The sequence below is a fragment of the Limulus polyphemus genome, unplaced genomic scaffold (assembly GCF_000517525.1).
Source record: "Limulus polyphemus unplaced genomic scaffold, Limulus_polyphemus-2.1.2 Scaffold493, whole genome shotgun sequence".
Classification (NCBI taxonomy): Eukaryota; Metazoa; Arthropoda; class Merostomata; order Xiphosura; family Limulidae; genus Limulus; species Limulus polyphemus.
Window position 1 is genome coordinate 205,890 of NW_013666103.1, and position 21,334 is coordinate 227,223.

The following is a 21,334-nucleotide window of genomic DNA, read 5'->3' on the forward strand; positions in this document are numbered from 1 at the left end:
AAATATTTTTCACAAGGTCAGTGAACCATTATATAATAATGAAAAGCTAGGAATATTTTACAAAAAAAACAACAACAAAAAAACGTATTTTAATATTTCTCTTTTTTTTTTTATGTAATGGTTTGGAGCATGATTTAATGTGTTGAACCTACATGTTGATGGCCATTTGATACATAGAGCCTTGAGGTCACCTCTTCACACACCCAAATGGCCAACATATGGACAATGAGGGACCTTTTGGTTCTTCAAGGTTGTTCCTGCACTCTACTACTATTAAACTTGCAAGGTGCCACCTTGAACTCCTGGCAATGGCAACTTGTACGATAAGTTAATTACCCTGTTAGAAAAGTATAGTGATTTCAACTGGATCCTAGTCTCTGTTTTAAATTTTTTTTTTTTTACTATTGTCTTCAGAGTTGAACTTTATTCTGTTGATCTTCGGATGATATTATAAACTTAAGTAAGTTCACCTCTTACTCATGAAAAAGAAAGATCTTAAGCTGTTTTTGTAAGATAACCCTTCCCTCCTTGGAATTATCCCAGTAGCCCTCCTCTGAACTCTTTTTCAGTAAGACAGTATCCTTTCTTGGATGAGATAGCCAAACCAGTATGCAGTATTCCAAGTGAGGCCTAATTAGTGATATGTGTGGAGAGATAGTTACCTCTTGATTTGCATCTGTAAGTTTCTTCAACAAGCAGTAATGTGCAGTGAACAACATGATGGAGAAAGCAATGATACACAGGGGGGTTGGAGGTGGGGGATATGGCATGGGTCAGTGAGTTGAACCAAAACTACAACATCTATTGTGAGCAGTTGTTTAAAAAATAAAATGGAGCTCAATAATAATAATTAGTTAAATGCATCTTTTATAATTGTTTTAAATGATAAATGTATTAGAATAATACATAATCAGCAATTGACATCCATAAAGAAAAGTGTAATTCACTCAAAGTGTGTTGAATATACATTAAACAAATCAAACCATGCTCCTCGAGAAAAGCTTTATTTGTGACTGATCAGGTAAGGTTTTTATTTGTTACTTGGCCTAATGGTGTTTTGTTTCCATGACAACAGTAAAGCAGATTGTATTGCTGCTTTGCTTGAATGTACAGGGATTCATGTTTCATCCTCAACATTTGCTGTTAAAGTTGATGATAGAGGGGAAGTTTTGGTTGTGATTCTGTTGAAGATTAAACTTTTTCATTCTATGAGGGACAGTTTCGAACATTTGAAAGTCAAGATTTTTAATTTCAATTATAGAAATACAGAATCATTACATTATTAGATTGAAAACCAATTTTAATTAGCTAAGCAGTGCTTGATTTGCTTGGCCTGTAAACATGTCACTGTCTAAAATTGTAAACTTTTACACCAAAAGTTATCATTTAGAAAAAAAATCCTCAAATTTGTAAAAAAAGAAGAAAAAAAAATTAGGGGTGGGGGTGAGGAGTAGGATTTTGTGTTTACGTAGAAGCTTCTCCCCTGTCCTATGAAAACACCTGAATATGTAAATACACCCTGAAATTCTATTAACTACACTAATATATGTAGCAACAGTCTACTGCCTTGATGACCTGAGTGACTTATCTACCACTATGCCAAGAGCCTTTTCTTGAGCCATGCTGTTGAGTGGGAATTTACCTTACACGTCTTTTCCAAATTATAATAATTCAAATGCATGACCTTGCAGATAATTGTCCAACTTACCACTTGATCCAGGTCATTCTCTAGTACATCAACATTTTCAATACATCTAGAGTGTAATGCAATTAGAATACTTTGCTGATTTACTAATTATGCCCTTATCAATGTTAATAATTCAAATATGGAAAAGGTCCAGTTTAACTAGATTTCATTAATAACTTTTTGCTTTCTCTCATCCAGTTACCTTCAGTTTAATTAACTATTTTTTCTTCAAACCCTTCCAATGTGATTTTCTTAGTTAAAGCATCAATGCTGAATACTTCAGTCTGCTTCACTGAACTAACCAGTTTGTGCATCCATTCACATTCCTTCCTGAACACAAAATCTTTAATGTTTAAAATTTCGTAAATGGTCCTTACAAGAGGAATTTCTTGAAGAGTTTGTTGTTCTTATTGTTCAAGCTCTTTGCATTTGCATAATAGCTCTTCAGATCTACCCTTATTAATATCACTTGTTCCAACATGTGTCACAAAAAGAGCATCTTCTGTAGTGCTATCAACAAAACTAGTCATCATCTCCGTAACAAAATTAATCTTTTATTTTTGGTAAACAAATATGTAGCCTACTTTACCTGCCATTGCTGTACAAAACAAATTTTCTTTTACAGATAATTTAGACAGTCTTCAGAATGAACAAATAAATTTCACTTTTCGTTAAATACAAATCTTACATAGTACTTAATTAGAGAAACCCCTATTTCTGGATCTTTCTTTCCATTGTGATTTACCAAAAACTCAAATCTGTTTAATGGAATTTCTGGTGCCTCGAATAGATTTGCTTTGATATTATGGTTTTCATTGCTCACCACAGTGAACCCTTCATTTTCTTCTCTTCCTTCATAAACAAAACATTAATATTTAGATTTTCTTTTTATCTGTCTTTACTCACTTCTTACTCCTTTCTCCATCGTCTAAGTAACTGCACAAAAACAAACTCAAACTTTTTTTCAGTAAGCTAATCTGACAATTAGATATTGGAATATTTTAACATTTGAACATGTGCATACCTCACGTTATAATGAATTGCTTAGAATTTATTTTTAGATGTCTTTTGCTCATTCTGTGCAAGAATGCAGAGAATGGCCATTTACATATTCACATTCAGAGTAACATCCATTTATCACTTCTTTGTTTTGTCACTAAGGTAATTTTCTATTCACTTACTATTTTGCTTAAGCATATAGCTTGCATGTTAATCGCTCTTTTTTTTTTTTTGTAGCACCATACCCAAGGCTTTTTGGAAGTCAAAGTATGCGAAATGAAGTGATATTTATTATATTACTTTTCTTAAAAACCATTATACAAATTGTATGAAATTTTAAGTTTTCAAATGCTTTGCTATCTTACGTCTGACCATAAATTTCATACCTTTTTTACAATAGAAGTGGATATAAAGATGACTTTTTTTTGTGCCATTTCTCTATAAGTAAGATATTAGGAAAGTGTAGCTAAATTTTATGAGGTTATATAAGTATTGTAATTATAGGGTGGAAATGCTTGTGGCTAAAAAAGGTCAGCATCAAGATTAGTAGTCTGACTTGATATACCTTCTATTGACTAATTATATCCATTAAAAAATAATGCCCTATGAAATTATTATTTGAATCTTTTCTGGTTATCTGCTATGTCTAAATTAAGGTAATAAACTTATGTATTACATATACTGTATAAATTGATGTATTAACTTACATAGTAAAGACATTCTTACAATATGATACACTGAAGTATTATAGATATATAACATGTCAGTATTTTTGTTCAAGTATCAAAATTATATTTAAAAAAAGGAATCTTAAGGAACTTACCACTATCAAAACTTAAACTAAGAACTCTTGGCTTAAATTATTAGGTAGAAGGGCCAACTCTCAAGCAACTTACTCGCTCTGATTAGTATACGCACTGTGACATTCCTCCGCTCACTCAAGACTCATCTATAAGCTGACATCATGATTGGATGGGTATGGCTTAGTGGTTAGCATGTCCAGACTGTGAATTAGAGGATTCATGGTTTGTATCTCACTGCCACCAAACCTTGCTCCACAGTTTGGAGCTATGCAAATGTATGAGAGTGATGGTCATATTCCACAATATGTCAGACACGAGAACCCAAGAGTTTGTGGTGTAATGTGTGTGTGTGTGTGTTGACAAGTGGCCTTCCCTCTTCTTTATCAGTTCAAAATTAGAGAAAGCTATGCAAATTTAGTCTATGTATAGCTTTGAACAAAATTCTAAAAACAACACAGTCCAGTTACCTCAATCTTGCCTCTTCTAGCTGACAACGTGTATAAGGTGCCAAACTTAAATTGAAAACATACACATACAGTACATTAAGAGAACTTCTGAGACAAACATGTATGACAAACATAGATGGCTTGATTTACCATGCACTCAGTCCAGATTGCTTTTAGAACCACTAATTGGGCATCAAAATAATGAATCGGTGCGCATTAAATTTGTATATAGGTTTAGTCCGAGTGGAAGGAACATTGATGCTAATATAATAAATCATTGTGTTAAGAAATCTGCCTTAACTATGGTTTGAAACTGGAACTTCATCTCACATTAGTTTTCTGAGGCTAGGGTTTATGAATTGATACCAGGATGCTAGTATCAGCAGTAATTTTCATTCATGCCATTATATAGTTTTCTGAAATATTTGATGATGGCAGGTGTTTCAAGTTTAGAAATTATTATTATTATTATAAGCAAATTAATGTTTTGAGTATTGAGTTGTAATGTTAACACTGTGAGATTTCCATCAGCAGATAAATCCTTGATCAACTAAATGTAATATCTGCTTCTTTACATGATTCCTTCAAGATTTGTACACACACATATATATCCTGTGAGTTCTAGTTCTAGCCCATGGCTTCCATATGACTTGATAAATGTATTACTCCAACCCAGCCCTAGTGCTGTTACAGTTGTGGTATTCTTAGATTTCACCAATTTCTTTTTGAGTAATTGGGTAGGTTGAGCAGAATAACAAGAGGTTTGACAGAAATAGTTATGCATTTTTTGACTTTTGATTGAGTTGTGAGCAAAAAACAAACTCGACACAAAGAAAATTATGTGAAAATTTCTGTTTAACACATGAAACAATAAAAACTCAATGTATTAACTTAAAGACTATGCCTTTACTGAAAATTTGAGAGCTCTCTATGGGGAAATACTGTAGAACTATGTGAAGAACTGTTCCAGACTAAGAAAACATAGTATTATACACATGAAATAATGGTGTCATTCTTCTCAGGACATGTGCATAACCCATGTCACTGTTGGTCACTCCAATTGAAAAGTAATGGAGGTTTGTACCTCAAGGTACCACCTGACCTGCCAGTGGAAATCATTGCTGTTTCCTTTACACACTATGTTCATTTTTAAAGAAATCTTTACCACGAGAAAGTGCATATGATACTACAAGTGAGTGATTCAGAAAATAGGTGACTAGGATGAAAAAACCTTGCTATTTTCTTGACCAATGTTTTATGTTAAACAACATACACTGTATGTAAGACATTTTTGAAAATGTTTATATTAAATAATGAGGTATAAAACATCTAATATGTCTTGATACTACACATCTAAAATTTAAGCTATGTATTTTCCATGTAAATTTGGTGGGCTTAACTGTTAAATGATTTTAAACAAGACTTAGAATTTATGAAACATGAGAAATATGTTTGCAGTAAAGTTTAAAACCTTCATTGAGGAATACAAACTTGCAGGTTTTACTTGTAGAAATAAAAACTACCAAATTACTTGCATATTGCATCAAAGATAATTTATATGAAAATACAATTACATTAGGTATAACTGTTGACAAAATAATATACTATACTCTTTCACATTATTTTTTGAGATGGTGTTGTTATGTCTCCGTTTGTTAATTAACTTTCCGTAACTTCGTTCCGACAAAACTTTAGCGACACAAGTCCTTCCTTAATAAAACTGGTTTATTCTTTCCGAATACAACTTTACGATACACTTATTTTCAACAATCGCGCTAAAACAAACGCTATATCAACGAACGTCTACAATACTTCTGACTGCAGTTCAATTACTCACTATCTACACACACTACATTATCGCGTCACGTTGTCACCCTCTTATATATATACCAGACTACCCTATCTAGTAAATACTAGAGCATTTGCCAAAGTACAGGATAGTTCTAGAAAGTAGAGGGCGTGAGAATCACATGATCTCGATGATGCAACAGTGTAAAGAAAATGAAGCATGTAATGTATATTCAGATATTGAACTATCAGAGTAGAATTTTGTGATAAATAAAAATATATGCATATTGTATCAGTATAACTGTATTAGCACACAACAGTTACTGACAAAAGTCCATATAAGGGTAAATGTTTATTGTGGGTGTATTGTGCTTGTGAGAGAGAGAAAACTGTTGAGAACTTTAGTGAGCTATTTTTAATTAATCTATGGTGAGCTCGCACCTGTTGTCAGTTGAGCTAAAATACTAAACAAACCAAAAATAAAATGTAAAACAAAACTAAATATCACACTGAGTTAAAAATGAAATACTTAGAGAAGTCTAAAAGCTCAATCCAAGTTATGTTACATTATATCCAAAGTTTTATTCTAAAAGTTTTCAAAATATCAGCAAAAATCTTGATGTTAGCAAAACATACCTAGTAGGAGAGAACGTGGCTTTAAATACTACAAAAAGCAATAATATAAGAGCTAGGTTACACAGGACTATGCTTCACACATGTAACCTCTGTCCACTCATATTGATTGCAGGGGCAGGGACGATTCGAGCCATTACAATCCACCGACAAAAAACACAGTCTTCTACTATGAGACATTACAAGCTATCCATTATAAGAAGTTCAGAACTTCAGTTAATTAACTTCTCATGAAGCATCTTGTCAAATGTTTAGATTTATGGCATCAGTATGAAATCCTTATCCAAAAAGCAGAAGTTTTGACAAAAAACTTTACAAATAGGCTAGTAACACACATACAAAGTCTCTTGAACCCATTTTGACTGTTTTTTGAGTGAAAGTCACTTTTCAAAATGTATTTCCAGCAGACTGTGTAGCCCTATTGATAATTAACTGGCAAATCAATTTTAAAATCTTCCTCTAGACCATTGTAAAAAAAACAAAATATTATCAGTCTACCATTTTGAGATATTTCTTTTGATATTTTTACAGAAGGCTGTAAAATCACAGTTAAAGCCTGCAATGGTTTCTTATTCATACTTTGTATAATTATCAGATAAATCTTATTTGTTAATATTTTAAAAATAATACTTTGATTAGATATTCATAATTTCTGTCAGATGTACTAACTTTTATCTATGTCAGTAGTCAAAATGTTACCAAACAAGCTATTAAAACTTACTCATTGAGCCTGTTATCATCAGTACATGAGGAGAATATATAGCATGCCTGTTGTTCATAAAATACCACCTGTGGTATAGAGCAAACATTTTGTTGGGAATTTATGTACATTTTATATTTTTAATTACTTTATTTTACTTGACTGCTGGGTCCTCATCTTTTCCACCCTCTTTCCTTCTTCCATTAGACTTTAGAGTACTCTTTTGGGTTTGTTGTACCTTGCTAAAATATTCAGAATCTAAAATAAGCACAGTTGTTTAAGAGTTTGGCCATATGAGGTATATAAGATAGTACTACTGTTTCTTAAGTATCATATTTATTTTACATAGCTTTTGTTCTGCCACTCACTATGCACAAGAATGTTGTAGTGGCACTTTATATCTTTGAGAGGACTAGTTTATATTGATTTACTCTAAATAACTGGTCTAAATATTATATTTTTGATGTTTCAACTAAGTGATGTGCAATTTATTTTTAACCTTTAGGCTCAATGAAAAGATGTCTTTGAAGCCAAGGAAGGTTGATTTTGATATCACATGGGGGGAGCTAAAAAACACTGTTGAAGGGGTAATCACATTAGGAAAGGTGCCACGTGCTGTTTGGAATGATAGATTCACATATCCTTTTGTAGTAATTCATAATAAGTTAGTATTTATGTGTAGAAGTTATTGCATATACTTGTTTGTACAATTTGTCTTAGTTTCTAGAAATTTTTAAAATATATGTATGTATAGAGAGCAAAGTAGACCAGTTTCAAAAGAGCATAAGGTATTTAGAAAGCCAGAAAATCTGCTCTGACATTAAGCACTATAAAAATCTAAACCATAAATATTCAGAGCTTTCTTATTTTTTATAAACCTCAGTTTTACCAAGGTCAGTAACTGTAAAAGGGAGAAATAAATTGCTGATGTTTTGATCAGACTAATCCAAGATTTATCTGCTCAAAACGAAGCTCAGAAGTGCATGTAATAAGCCTTTTAAGTTTGTTAATGTCTACTCTGCTGTAAACCCTTTTGTTTTTCAAAGTCATTACGAACAAGTAATTTAAAATTATTTTTTCATATTGTAATGATTAGTTGTGACATGTGTGATTTTATGTTTGTACTACACTTATTATTATAAAATCACTGAAATCTGTAAAAATGAAACTTAGGTAAATTTATAATTGATTTGTCTTTTAGTTGTTATAATAAAATCTACTCATAACTTTAAGGAAAGAAATAGAAAAAATACAACAACTTATAATTGAAACAAAATATTATCATAGGTTTTAAACCTAAAAAGAATAGATTTTTATCTAGCTATGTACAGTTTCCTATTAATTGTTTTATACATTTGTTAGTAAGGATACTTACACAGAATTTTTGGAATTGTTTAGTGTTACACTTTTTTTAGAAGCAAATTATTAATCCTGGCAGTTGTCAGTAGTTTCTCTTACTCAGGCTTTCTTTCTAGTGTTGTTCTGTCAAATATTCTGTATACAATAATACATATAGGTATACCAAACTTCTGAAGACTGCACGAAAGACAGAGTTTTTCTTAGTAAGTGTTTAAACCTGTGAGCAGTCGTTAATGTTTGTTAGCCTGAATACAAAAATGGATGGACATTTTCTGAAGAAATATATAATAACTAATATCATAATAATAATGTATGTAGCATATAAGTGTCGATATTTTCTGATAAATATGTATTCCATGCAGTGCCAACTTTAAGCACAAACAAGTTAAGAACATTCTATTTGTTTGCATTATTCCAAACAAATTGAATGTTCTTAATTTTGATGTAACTGTGGTTTAATCTTTTCAAATACCAGTTAGGCACCTAAGCTAAATCTTAATTTTTAAAAAAATTATTTGGGGTGGGCAAATCCTTCTCTCTCTCTCCTCCCCATTAGTGCAAAATCTGTTATTGGACTGTGTGATCTGGTGTTGCTGCTGCCGGGAACCTTGTGCTCACTGAGGTTGACACTGTGCCCATTGATTTTATTCCATTTTTTTATGAAGGTATAAAATTACTAAACCCTACTGTATGGCATTTTCATTGCATATAATGCTGATTTATTATGTTTGTCATAATTTAAGAAGTAGTTTTTTTTCTAGTTTTACATTGTGTGTGTGTGCGTGCCTGGTAAAGAAAGGCTTAAGAATGAAACCTCTATTTATGTTTTTTTACACAGTTCTATAATATTTTGTCCCTCTGTTGGATAGCGGTACGTTTACGGACTTATAATGCTAAAATCCGGGGTTTGATTCCCCTCAGTGGACACAGCAGATAGCCCAATGTGGCCTTGCTAAAAAACAATAATATTATAAGATCCTGGTCAGTCAGAAACCCACCCCAAATTACAGTTTTTTTTTGCTGGAAAAAAATTAAAATTACAGAATCATTTTTTGTGCAGAAAAAATACCATAAATCCAGATAACACTGCTGTATGTAAAAAATTCAGCTGTTTTGAAATAAATTTTTCATTTTTGAGCAGCACAAGTATGACCAAAGTTACAAGAAGGCCAGGACCATGTGAAGAACATAAATATAGAAGATAGGAAGCTGTGAAATGTGCTTATGTTGTGATCCTCCAGCTATATAGTACAGGAAAACATTGACATCTTATCCCCCAAAGTAGACGCGGAGTAGTGCAAAAGATCCAAAAGCCAGTAAAAAAAGAGAAGGAAGAGGCAGAACAAGATGTTCTTATGGAAATGTGTGCTGAAGAGAATGTTTGGTTACAAGATTTGGACATTGAGATTGAAGCTGTACTAGAAGAAAATTTGAAACATGTTAATTTTGACTAATTAAGCATTGAAATTGATTAATAACATCATTGGAACTAAAATAACTTTAATATTTGCTAAAATCAAAGCTTTCTGAATCCTTCCTTTGAATTTCTGGGAAGTTGGAAAGTAGCCAATCATTTTCACTTATTTCTTCATAACTAGAAAGGATTTTTAAATTCCTGAAAGTTGCTCTTGCCTTTTTAGACCATTCCCCACCTATTGCTTATTTTCCCTGTTTATTTTTGATACTTTTAAAAAAAGTGCGCGTGATAGCCCCATTGTTGGTATTTCTCACTGACCGAGATCTTAAATATATGTAGCTCCTTCCTTTTAAGCACTTTTTGTTGCTACTAATATGTAATTGTTGTTTAATGTGCATAATTCAAAATCAGTACATTTATCTTCTATTAAATTTATCATTCTCCTTGTAGTTCTAAGGTTTCGAATGTTTTTATGTTAATTCTGCTTCATTACACTTGTCTTTAGTGCTTGTGCAAATGTTTCCTGCTGCAGTAAGTATAAGCTAGTCATATTCTGTCATATCATAGTACTAGTGCTAAATACATTTAAGATCGTAATAGAAAGGTAGGATACAGGGAATATTTAAAATAATATTTAAACATTTGGCATTGTCAGTAAAGATAGATAGAAGCAATGGTACAGGTAAGAACATATTGCTTTCCACTTCCAGAAATGCCATTTCAAAATTATGTGGAACTTTCTGAGCTTCCATGTTTCAGTGAAGTATATAATAAAGTTCTAGCTATCAGGATTAAGTCATTTTGGGTACTTATGTTCAAGAATAATAGCATAAGCTTCCCTGCATAATACATTTCAATACTATCAGGATTAAGTCATTTTGGGTACTTATGTTCAAGAATAATAGCATAAGCTTCCCTGCATAATATATTTTAATATTAGAATGGATTATTTATTACTTTTTTAATATTTATAACTGTCTGATAAAGTGATAAAAAGTTTGAATGTGTAATCTCAAAGGATATGACACATACTCAATATGGGTAAATATTGCTTTAAAGGTGAAAAATTCATATCTGTGTCGTACAGCTGTTTCCTAATGTTAAAAATTGAATATTGGGCAATGTATAATGAAATTTCAAGTGTGTCAAACTAAATCACAAGTTCCATCTGATGTTTTTGTTTGTTTAAATTAATTATTTTTTTGAAAGGAAAAAAATTTTAAAATTCCTTACCGAAGCTGTTTTATGGCAAGTACCTGAGTAGGCAATTTTGTTGGTACTGTATATGCCAAAAAGAATTTGTAAATATATAATAATTTCCAGGTTAATGGTTTGTTGCTATGTCTTCTTACATTTTTTTGCATAATTTCAACTTCAGAAAAAGAGTTTATAGTTACATATAAAAAAAAAACTGTCTTTTATTTTTATTTCATTAATTCCAGGTTTCTGTAGCAAAAGGTGCATTTTATTGTCTGGTAATAAAAACAAAACAAATTTTCACTCATTTATCTACAGTTGGAAATTTTTATCAGTTATGTGAAATATTGTTCTTAAATTATAATAAAAAAAATTTGCTATTGATGAATATAAAAATCCTTGACTTTTATAACTGATGTTTATGCCCTGTGTGTGGCTTTTCCTGAACCCTTGGGAGACAGATTGTATCAAGAAACTAAGCAATTCCTTGATCATCACGTACGTTACCTCTATAAGGTAATTATTATTATTATTATTTTTTCAAATATAAATCTGTATAAAGTGTTATATGAACTATTATATGTCCATAAATGTTTGTTTGTGTGTGAAGTTGTACAACATTGAAAATAATATGTCAATCAGAACAGTAATTGTTGCACTAGTACTTATAAAACACACAAAAAACATAGTATTTAATTAGATGTATTTATTTTTCTGTGTTTGTGTACTAAGTGCATTGGTCTTAACCCTTTCCAGAGGAGGAGAGTGTTACTGTTACATTGAATTCAAATTAATAAAATATATTTAAGTATTAAAAATGAAAAATATTTTAATGAAGTCCAGTTCTGCAACTTATATGATTTAAACCTTGCATATTTTTTAAAAATTATTAACCTAATAATATTTTTCAAAATCAGTTTAAAAAAACCATCAGCATAATTTTTAGCATAGCAATAATCCTATGAGTTACAAATCAAACTCAATACCAGTCAATCCTAAATGTTAGACATATTGTTGTTTTACTGGTGAACCACATAAGTTATTATTGGTTTTGAATGAGATATAGTGTGGATCTGTATTCAGTGATGAATATTCGTGTTCAGTGCACAGATGCTTTATGCATGCATGCAAACAACTCAAAATACAAAGTTTGTATTTCTTAAAATCAATGAACAATATATTTGATGCTCTTTAGGTTGAACTACAATGAAACAAAGGAAAATTGGTCATATGTATTGACTTTTTTTTATTCTCTTAAAAACTTTCAAATAAATGAATCATATAGAGCAAGTGACAAAGCATCAATCATAAACAGGAAATGATTCAGGGAAACCTCATTTTCACAACTATCAGATTCAAGCCAAAATGTCATGGAGTTATATATAGTAATGTTTACACAATGAAAAGTGTTTATCTTGACAAAATGGCAAGATTCTATTAATTTTGTGCAAACAAAGTATAGTTAAGTGTTTTTAACACAACTTCCAGAAGATAGGATGCAATTTTTTTTTGGCATGTTAGTTTTCGATGGCATGGACAAAAAAACAAGCTCCACCCCGTAAGTGTGAGTTCTACCTTTTATTTGTTTACAATAGTTTTTTGTTTTCAGATGGTAACATTACTGTTTGTTTCATTGGTTGATTCTTGTGCTGTTGCTTTGAGTCTTTTGATTCTGTTTTTGTTGCTACTTTGGTCTTTGCCAAGGTATACAGTCTATAGAAAATAAACATTCATCATGAAAATAAGTGCCAGTTGTTCATTAATAGGCATATTGCACAATTCTGATACTTGTTTTGTTAGAAGATGCTATTTGAAGACTGAGATAATAGATTTTAAAATCCTTGAATTTTTGCCAGTTACCTGAAAAAAAACAACAAAAGAATCTAATTTAGAATAAGTCACGGATAGAAGTAAGAAAATATGCAAACTGTGGATAAACAACCATGAAATTCAATTTTCTGGGAAAGCTAGCTGAAGTTAGTCAGTCTTAGTTAATGGCAAGGATAGCTTGTTTAAACCTTTTAAACTTAAAACAATTAGCATAATGCTGCAGAAATTGGTTTGTTTCTTCTCTTAGTGGCTGTTATGTTTATTTGAAACCACTGAAACTACTTCCTGAGAGTTTGTTAGGAGATATATTAGTTAAAAGAAGTTGAATAGGTGACAGATCATGCTAACTTTAAGTTACAAAAAAAAATTCAAAGAGCCTGGCCAGAATGAACAAATGTGTATAATTTGTGAATAAAGACACCAGAACATTATTGCTATAAATGCACCATCTGGAAAACAAATCAAGGAAAATAGTTATGCTTTGCATTTTAGTATGGTTTATTTTCACTTTAAATGTTCTCTTTAATTAAAAATTAGTAAATTATAAGAAAATCAAATTATAGATTATGTCAGAGAACTTTACCATTGTGGATTGCCAAGGTTTACTGAACTTAACATCTGGGCTACAAATAGCACAAATTGCAAATTAATTAATAGGTGAAGATGGAAAGGGTATTGTATTCTTATTTCCAGACATAAGGATTCTATTTTCTTTGCAAGGCATCCAACTGTTAAAAAAGTAGTAAATGTATGCTCTCTCTTTCAAGTTGAACAGTATTTTCTCAGTGACTTGAAATAAGGACTGACAGAAACTTTGAATGAGCAGAAAAAGTTGTTATGGTCTGTAATATTTTCAGTTAAAGCTATTCACTTAGACCAGTGATGATGTAATGAAAATAAACTGTTATTATTTTCTTTGGAAATAAATGTATTTCAGAAGTATTGTATTACCTCATAGTAGTTATTTTATGCTCAAGAATCTTCAGGAAGTTGCAAACTAGTTAAGTAATTGATAGAATTAATAAAGAATCTTAGATGAAAAAGTTTGCAGAATCAAAAATTTGCACTGAAAACACTGATTGAATTGTGCCACAACAGCTGGAGAGAAAATTATCTCCACATGTGATGCAAAGTTTGATTAAATGGAAATGAAATAGAAGTTTTGTTTGGTCCCAATTGAACAATGCCTTTGCTAATGTTATTCCTCTGACTTGATATGTGTCTCCATACAAGCAAAATGTCTTAAAAGTTGGGTGGTCAAAGTAATGAAAAAAGAAAATTTCACACTGAAAATGGTAAGTCAAAATTACCTAAAACTTAGCTGTGCAATAAAATTTAATACACTCGTTTATGTGTTGTAAAGTGCAATTGGGCAATAATTAGAATGTTAACCTTTTCACTTAGAGCATTTGTTCTTCAGTGTACCCTACTTTTAGAATTAATTTATAGTCAATTACCAGTTTTCACGTGTAAGAATAAGCAACTGGATCTTTTAAACAATTTTTTTCTTTGTGCCTGCATCTTCATTCAACTCTAAATCATATGGCCATAGTTTTATTACCTAGCTAATTAGCTTGTATTAAATCATGTTACTTGCTTGTTTCCTTACCCACCTGGGCCCAGCAATTAGGGAGCTCAACTCGCAATCTGCGGGTCGCAGGTTCGAATACCCGTCCCACCAAACATGCTTGCCCTTTCAGCCATGGAGGCATTATAATGTGACGGTCAATCCCACTATTCTTTGTTAAAAGAGTAGCTCAAGAGTTGACGGTGGGTGGTGATGACTAGCTGCCTTCACTCTAGTCTTACACTGCTAGATTAGGGACAGCTAGCACAGATAGATCTGGTGTAGCCTTGAGCAAAATTCAAAAACAAACAAAGGTTCCTTCCATTTGTCCTTAAAAGAAAAATGTCTTCCCCTCCTCACTTTCAGAATCCTGGAATGGACACTGCAATAAAATAAAAATTATGTAAATAGAAACACTATAATTCATAACACACAGTACAAAGCCAAATTACAAAAGTACTAAGTGGTTAGGTATCGTGTTTAACAAGATGGTGACATCATATCATTATTGAAAATGATTTTATCAGAATAATTTGTTTGATGGTTGTATACATGTTTATGCAAGGAAATTAAGATAGACATATATGTTTGTTTTCTACCACAATTAGTTAATGAACATGGCTTTTCAATAGGTGCATAAAATTTGAACTTTACACACATGGGAGATGTATGAAAAGAGGAATTTAACATGTTTTCAGACAGTTTTCTAACGGTACAAAATATGCATTGATTGACGAGGGGAGTTGGTCGATTTGAATTTGGGTCCTTGAGTGGTGGAATATTAAGTGAAGAATTAGTTTCAGCTTTATTGTTCTGTCTGGAAGATGATTGAAAAAATTACTTTTTCAACTTTGTTTTGAAATACTAAGTATTTTCAATGGGGAAAGGGTTAATGATTAATTCATGTAAATATACAGAAGATCATCTGGTAGTAAATATTTAAATTCAGAACTTATTGTTTTATGATTTTCATATCTTTTATAATTGCTAATAGAAAATCTATATGTGTTCAAATTTTCATTTATTAACATCTGTGAATACATAAGTGGTTTGTGTAATGCAGTAAAATGTTCTACTTTTATAATAATGTACATTTATAATAATAATAATAAAATTAAAATATATAATACCTGAAAACACAAAACAAAATAGTTAAAATAGCTGTTAGAGATAAAGAAATTCTAATAATTGTTTTCTTTCTGAGATATTTGCATTTTAACATGTTTTTAAAATTATGTTTAAGCTTTCTAAAACACCAGTGATTTTTGCATAATATCATATCATTGATTTTTCATCATGATTATTGTTTTAAATTACAGTTAGTTGCAAATTCTGAAGAAGGACTTCTAGGTGCTTATCACAAACATTGGTTACAGTACAGTCAAGGAGTCAATTACCTAAACAAGCTGTATATGTAAGTACATCACAGTAAAGATGATACTAAAGTCAAGAAATTAGAGAAAAATTACAAATATGTTTCTGTGTGTATATACCCACTCATACATTGGTTCTACAATAGCTGCATATTTAAACTGGTATGTCAAATTGTTTTGTATGTTATTGTTTCATAAAATTGTTATTCTATTACAGTAACAGAATCAGTAACTTAAAAGTATCTAAGTTGTTGCAGGATAGATTTTGTTAAAGTGAAGATAAAGACTAGTACTAATTACATTGGAAAAACAAGCAGTTTCAATTATTTTGTTACCTAATACTTGATGGAAAAGGAAAAGCCTTTTGTACCTTGTGTATAATTGAATCATTATATCTATTTTTTAGACATTATTATTATCAAACATAACTGTTGAATCTTGAACAGCAGTTATTTAGTTGACCAATATTAATCTTCTTGGTATTTATCTTTAATATTGGACTTGGCATGGCCTAGGGGTTAATTTCTGGACTATGGATCAATGGTGTGCATCCTATTGCTGCAAAATTGTGTCCCACACTTTGGAGCCATGGGTGCATTATACAAGTAATGGTAAAATTCCACTATTTGATTAAAATAGCCTAAGAGATGTCATTGACTAACTGTCATCCCTTTACCACCTCAAAATTAGGAATGGCTAATGCAGATAGCCTTTATGTAGCTTTACCCAAAGTAAAACATACCAGTTTTTAATATTTAAAAAAAAAAAGGTTTTGAAGAGATGTAGTTTTCATTATTTGTGTTTGAATGTACATTTCTGCAGGTATTTAAATACGCAACATATTCGAAAACAGAAATTCAGTGATGCAGATTTAATTTATGGTTGCTTAGAACCAGCTGATCAGATGCTTGAAATCGGGGAGGTATGTATTATTCACTTTTAAAAAATATATTTTTGATTTAGAAGCTAATTTGATAAATTATACTCATATAATGAAAAATTTCTCACTTTTTGTAATATGTTCATCTTAAAAAAATATTTTATCACATCAGCATAACATAATTTCCTGCACATTGATAATTTTATTTTCTTACGGATTATTGTTGAAACACACAAATTACCCCTAATGCATATAATAGTTGATTTCAAGACAATACAAAATGATACTTAAATAGAGGATTTAGTACATAATATTAGAATAATCTTATGTATGCAAATTAGTAAGCCATATGATAGCCACAATCAATATTATGTTGCAGTGTAATGGCATCTGTCAGAATGTAATTCTGACATTATTTGGCATTTCATAGGTAGTGTGATACTAATATAAATTTATCACCTTTGGGAAAGGTATGTAACAGCCCTTTTTAAGACAAATTATTCATGAACTGAGATCATACACACGTATTAAAATGTGAGATTTAGAATTCCCAAGATGAGGATATCCCTTATACTTTATGGCATGGGTAGACAAAAGAATATGGATCAACTTGGATCACTAGGACATCTAGAAAGAGATGTACAAAAAGTTGCACTCAAGCCATAGTAAGCAAAGTGAAATGTCTTGTAACAGGTGAAAATTCATAAACACAAAAATCAGTGACAAAACTGTCCGCATGTCCCAGACAACAGTACGCAACATAATCAAGAAGGATCTCCATCAGGAAATGAGGCCAACAGGGTATAATTTCATAGCGATATGGCTTCCAGTCATTCATTTAGTTCAACCATCATATACCTCAAACAGCTGAGGAGTGAATAAAATATTCATGGTATTCCATTTGAGGACATACTGATCAATTTGCCAGATACGTCTCCTATGTATTTCTGTGCAATTGGACTGTTGAAACATGCTTGAAAACCATTGTCCTTGTACACTCTGTGTATTATGGAAACTACCAGAGGGTAGTGGTAAGCTTTGGAAAGTGTCTTTTACATGGAAACTGTACTGAAGAGCTATTGGCAAGGTGCATGGTTGTCAAATATAGCATGACCAAATGTGGCAACATGGACTGTAATGAAGTGGTGAGGCTCCAGAATCATTTTAATACAACATACTCATCTGCTTTACTTCAGTTGGTTCAGTCGAATTGACTGACCACATGAACACTTTGTACTCATTTAAAGTTGTTATAGTTTTGATATTACTAACTTTTAATATAGTATGAGTATCTTCACAAAATTTGGCAGACTTTCAGTAAACATTACATACAAAAAATCAGATTTTTTTTAGTGAAGTATTTTTAATAAATGGAAAAAAAGATTTTTCCGTGAATATAATGGTTTTTTTTTACTGGTCTGAGTGTAAAGTGATTTTCTTTTTAAAATTAAGAATACTTTTCTTCATCTCAAAAATGTCAAATTTAATTTACGTAATCTCTAAAACCTTCTAAATACATTTCAATTGTTTGTTTCCAGAAAAACTTTATATTTTATCTGTTATTTTCTCTATCCTAACTCTATACAAGGTTGGTTAATTTGACTGACCTTGTAACCACCAAAAAAAATTTAAATAAATCTATATTACCCCCTTTTTGTCAATAATGACTTCAAATTGTAACATGAAACTATATTTGTTTATCCTAAGTAGCTTTAAACTTGTAACAGTACACATCTATTTATACTTAAATGTTTTTGTTTTATTACCCTTTGAATTCATGTCTAACTACTAAATGCACCATTATAAGTTGCAAGTCACTTGGAGAATGTGGGGCTCATGTTATGCTATCAAATTACATTACCACGAGCTAATCTGAGCTGCTCGCATGCATGCCTCGTGAAAAAGTTTTATTGTATTATTAATTATTTTACCTAATATAACCTTAACTAACCTGAAGAGTTTCCTATTTTTACATTTTATTTACTTTTAAAATAATAATTAAAGAATACACATGAAAAACCTGTACCTTCTTTTTTGCTATCGACTGTTGATGACAGTTAACCCTACTTTTTGTTGCTAACAGTACTAGTGCACTAAATAATTTTTATTTAATTAAATAATGCACCAAAAAACTTAGAATAATAACATGCAAAAAATCAGACAGTGTCCCATAACTATCACAATTCTAGCTTTCTAACTATGCAACAAGAGCTGTTACAAATTCATCCAAACTATTTTTATCAGATTTTATGCAAATTTTCGTTATTTAAAGAGAATCACTCTTTGGTTGCTCTAGATTTATCCAAAATGCCACTTTTCTAAAATTGAACTTTGTGCATTTTAAATAGGATAGGAAATGATTGGTCTGTAATAGTCTGTTTGAATATACTCCTTGCACATGAGCACCCATATGTTGTCATATTCTCTCAAAACTGTATATATTTTTTGTTTTTTATTTTACTTAGATAGTGCTTTTGAAAGAGATCTCTATAATTTTAAACTTGTAGGTTCTTATTTATTGTTTGTAGGTCAAAACAAAGTTTATTTTGTTTAATTTTTTATAAGGAAATGTATGCTAATTTTGAAAACTATCTAGCGCTACAAATAATTAGATGATATATTACTGTTGTCTTTTTCTTAATCCTATGTTAAAACTTTCAGCATTACTTTTTTAAAGAAGCTATTGCAATAATAATTCATTTAACTGACATTGTAGTACTGCTTAATTCAATTCATAAACAATAACAAATGTGAATTTGATTTTAACATTGGATTAATTACCTTAATCTTTTTGTGGACGTGTTGTGGGATAACCTTATTTATTGTTACATTATCAGGCATTCATAATTCAATAGTTTGTAATGTTGCTTAATTTTTAATATCAGTAAACTGAGACTTTAGAGCTTATTTGTTATTATGAAGTGTGTTTAATATTGACTGTTTTAACAACTGTGTCCACAAATTATAGGTCACTGAGTGTATGAAGTGTGCCTAGTTGTTTTTACTGTACATAGGTTTTCACTTTCATTATGAAAGATTAAGATGAATCAGAATTATACTTTTTTTCATAGAATTGAAACATAATATAGTCAAATAGACTTAAGTTTTGATTGTTAGGCACAGACATGATACTATTGAAAAATATCTACATAATATATTGTTTGCAGGCCAGTATTTAGTGGTTCACGCAAAACTACTAAAGGTATAAAGAACCAAATCATTGTTATTAAAAGTCTTACTTAATTGTTAATCATTGTAATTATAGATTAACTTTTTAACTTATTAACTTTTTTTTAGTGTATGGGTATTGAAATATATATTATGTCATTTGTGTTAGAGCAGGTTGGTGTACAATGCAGCATGATTTTGAACTTAGAACAGTTTTATGTTTATGGAAGCATAAATTGAAAAGATAATCTAATATGCATATACTTTGTATCAAACATATTGATGTTCAAGAGTTTTACAGCTAGGCCTTGATCTGTGGAAACGTAATATGATAGAGCCCTTGAAAGATAGCCTGGTCAATCTACTGCTTGAAGCAATCAGAAGGTTGGTGTTGTAGTGACTTATCGTTTTTGTACTATTTAGTTACAGTGAAAATAATATTTACGTCAACATCAGTTTCCTTTAAAGCATTATTTTATTAGATTTTTCCTTGTTTCAAAATGTATTTATTTGAATAAATAAAGTTTGATTAATTTAGAGTTCTGGAAATTACTGTGGAAAAAAATTTCCACTTGTTGGACAAAATTTCTAAAAATAAAATGCACTCCTGATGTAAGTTTCCTTTATGCCCTAGAATTAGTAAAATGTAATTAAAAGGTTTATTTAAAAAAAAAGTTTTGCTGTTTCATTGTTGTTTCAGTGAATTATGTAGTGTATGGTCTAACTTTATTTTAAATTTTGTAGCAGTTTGGCTAATCCAGTTTGTAACTTTAGGGCCACACTTGAGAAGGCCCGGCATGGCCAGGTGGTTAGGGCGCTTGAGTTGCAATCTGCGGGTTGCAGGTTCGAATCACCATCACACAAAGCATGCTCGCCCTTTCAGCCATGGGGGCATTATTATGTGATGGTCAATCCCACTATTTACTGGTAAAAGAGTAGCCCAAGAGTAGACGGTGGGTGGTATGACTAGCTGCCTTCCCTCCAGCCTTACACTGCTAAATTAGGGACGGCTAGTGCAGATAGTCCTCGTGTAGCTTTGTGCGAAATTCAAAACAAACAAACAAACACAATTGAGAATCCTATAGCCAAGTCAAATAGTAATCTGTACGAAATTATGGATATGTGAAATAAAAGAAGACTAACTCAAGTTGTTCAATTTTTAAAGAATTATAAGTTGTTAAAGCTTTATTGTTATACAAAAACTGATACTGTTACATTGTGCTTTTTCATTTTTCTGTATTTGCTGTTACTGTAAATAACTTTGCAGTTTAGAAAATTATTGTATAAATTCCAAAATTGTATTTCATGGTGTGATGTCACACGTAGTAGTGTATCAATGCAGTTAGTTATTGCATAATATTTTATTTCTATCATAAAAACATGAAAAATAACTACTTTGCAGCTTAGCATGCTGGTATCCTAACAAATCCTATTCATGTGCATGTGGGTAATGTATGATTGGCCTTGCCATTGAAATACACTTTCCA

The 21,334-nt window shown here is 31.0% G+C and overlaps 1 protein-coding gene across 5 annotated transcripts in view; it reads left to right on the forward strand.

Annotated features, from left to right (window-relative positions):
* LOC106458618 (cullin-2-like) overlaps positions 1–21,334 on the forward strand; it is a 64,675-nt gene that overhangs the window by 896 nt on the left and 42,445 nt on the right. For 3 of the 5 annotated variants that reach the window (XM_013918142.2, XM_022384884.1, XM_022384883.1), the window contains exons 2-6: positions 7,562–7,693; positions 11,443–11,545; positions 15,746–15,840; positions 16,622–16,721; positions 20,149–20,231. In XM_013918142.2, coding sequence (XP_013773596.1) covers positions 7,575–7,693; positions 11,443–11,545; positions 15,746–15,840; positions 16,622–16,721; positions 20,149–20,231 — 500 coding nt within the window. In that variant the 5' untranslated portion in view covers positions 7,562–7,574. Of the gene's footprint in view, positions 1–671; positions 679–7,561; positions 7,694–11,442; positions 11,546–14,030; positions 14,155–15,745; positions 15,841–16,621; positions 16,722–20,148; positions 20,232–21,334 lie in introns of those variants that run through there. The other 2 variants (XM_022384885.1, XM_022384886.1) reach the window with 2 other exon arrangements.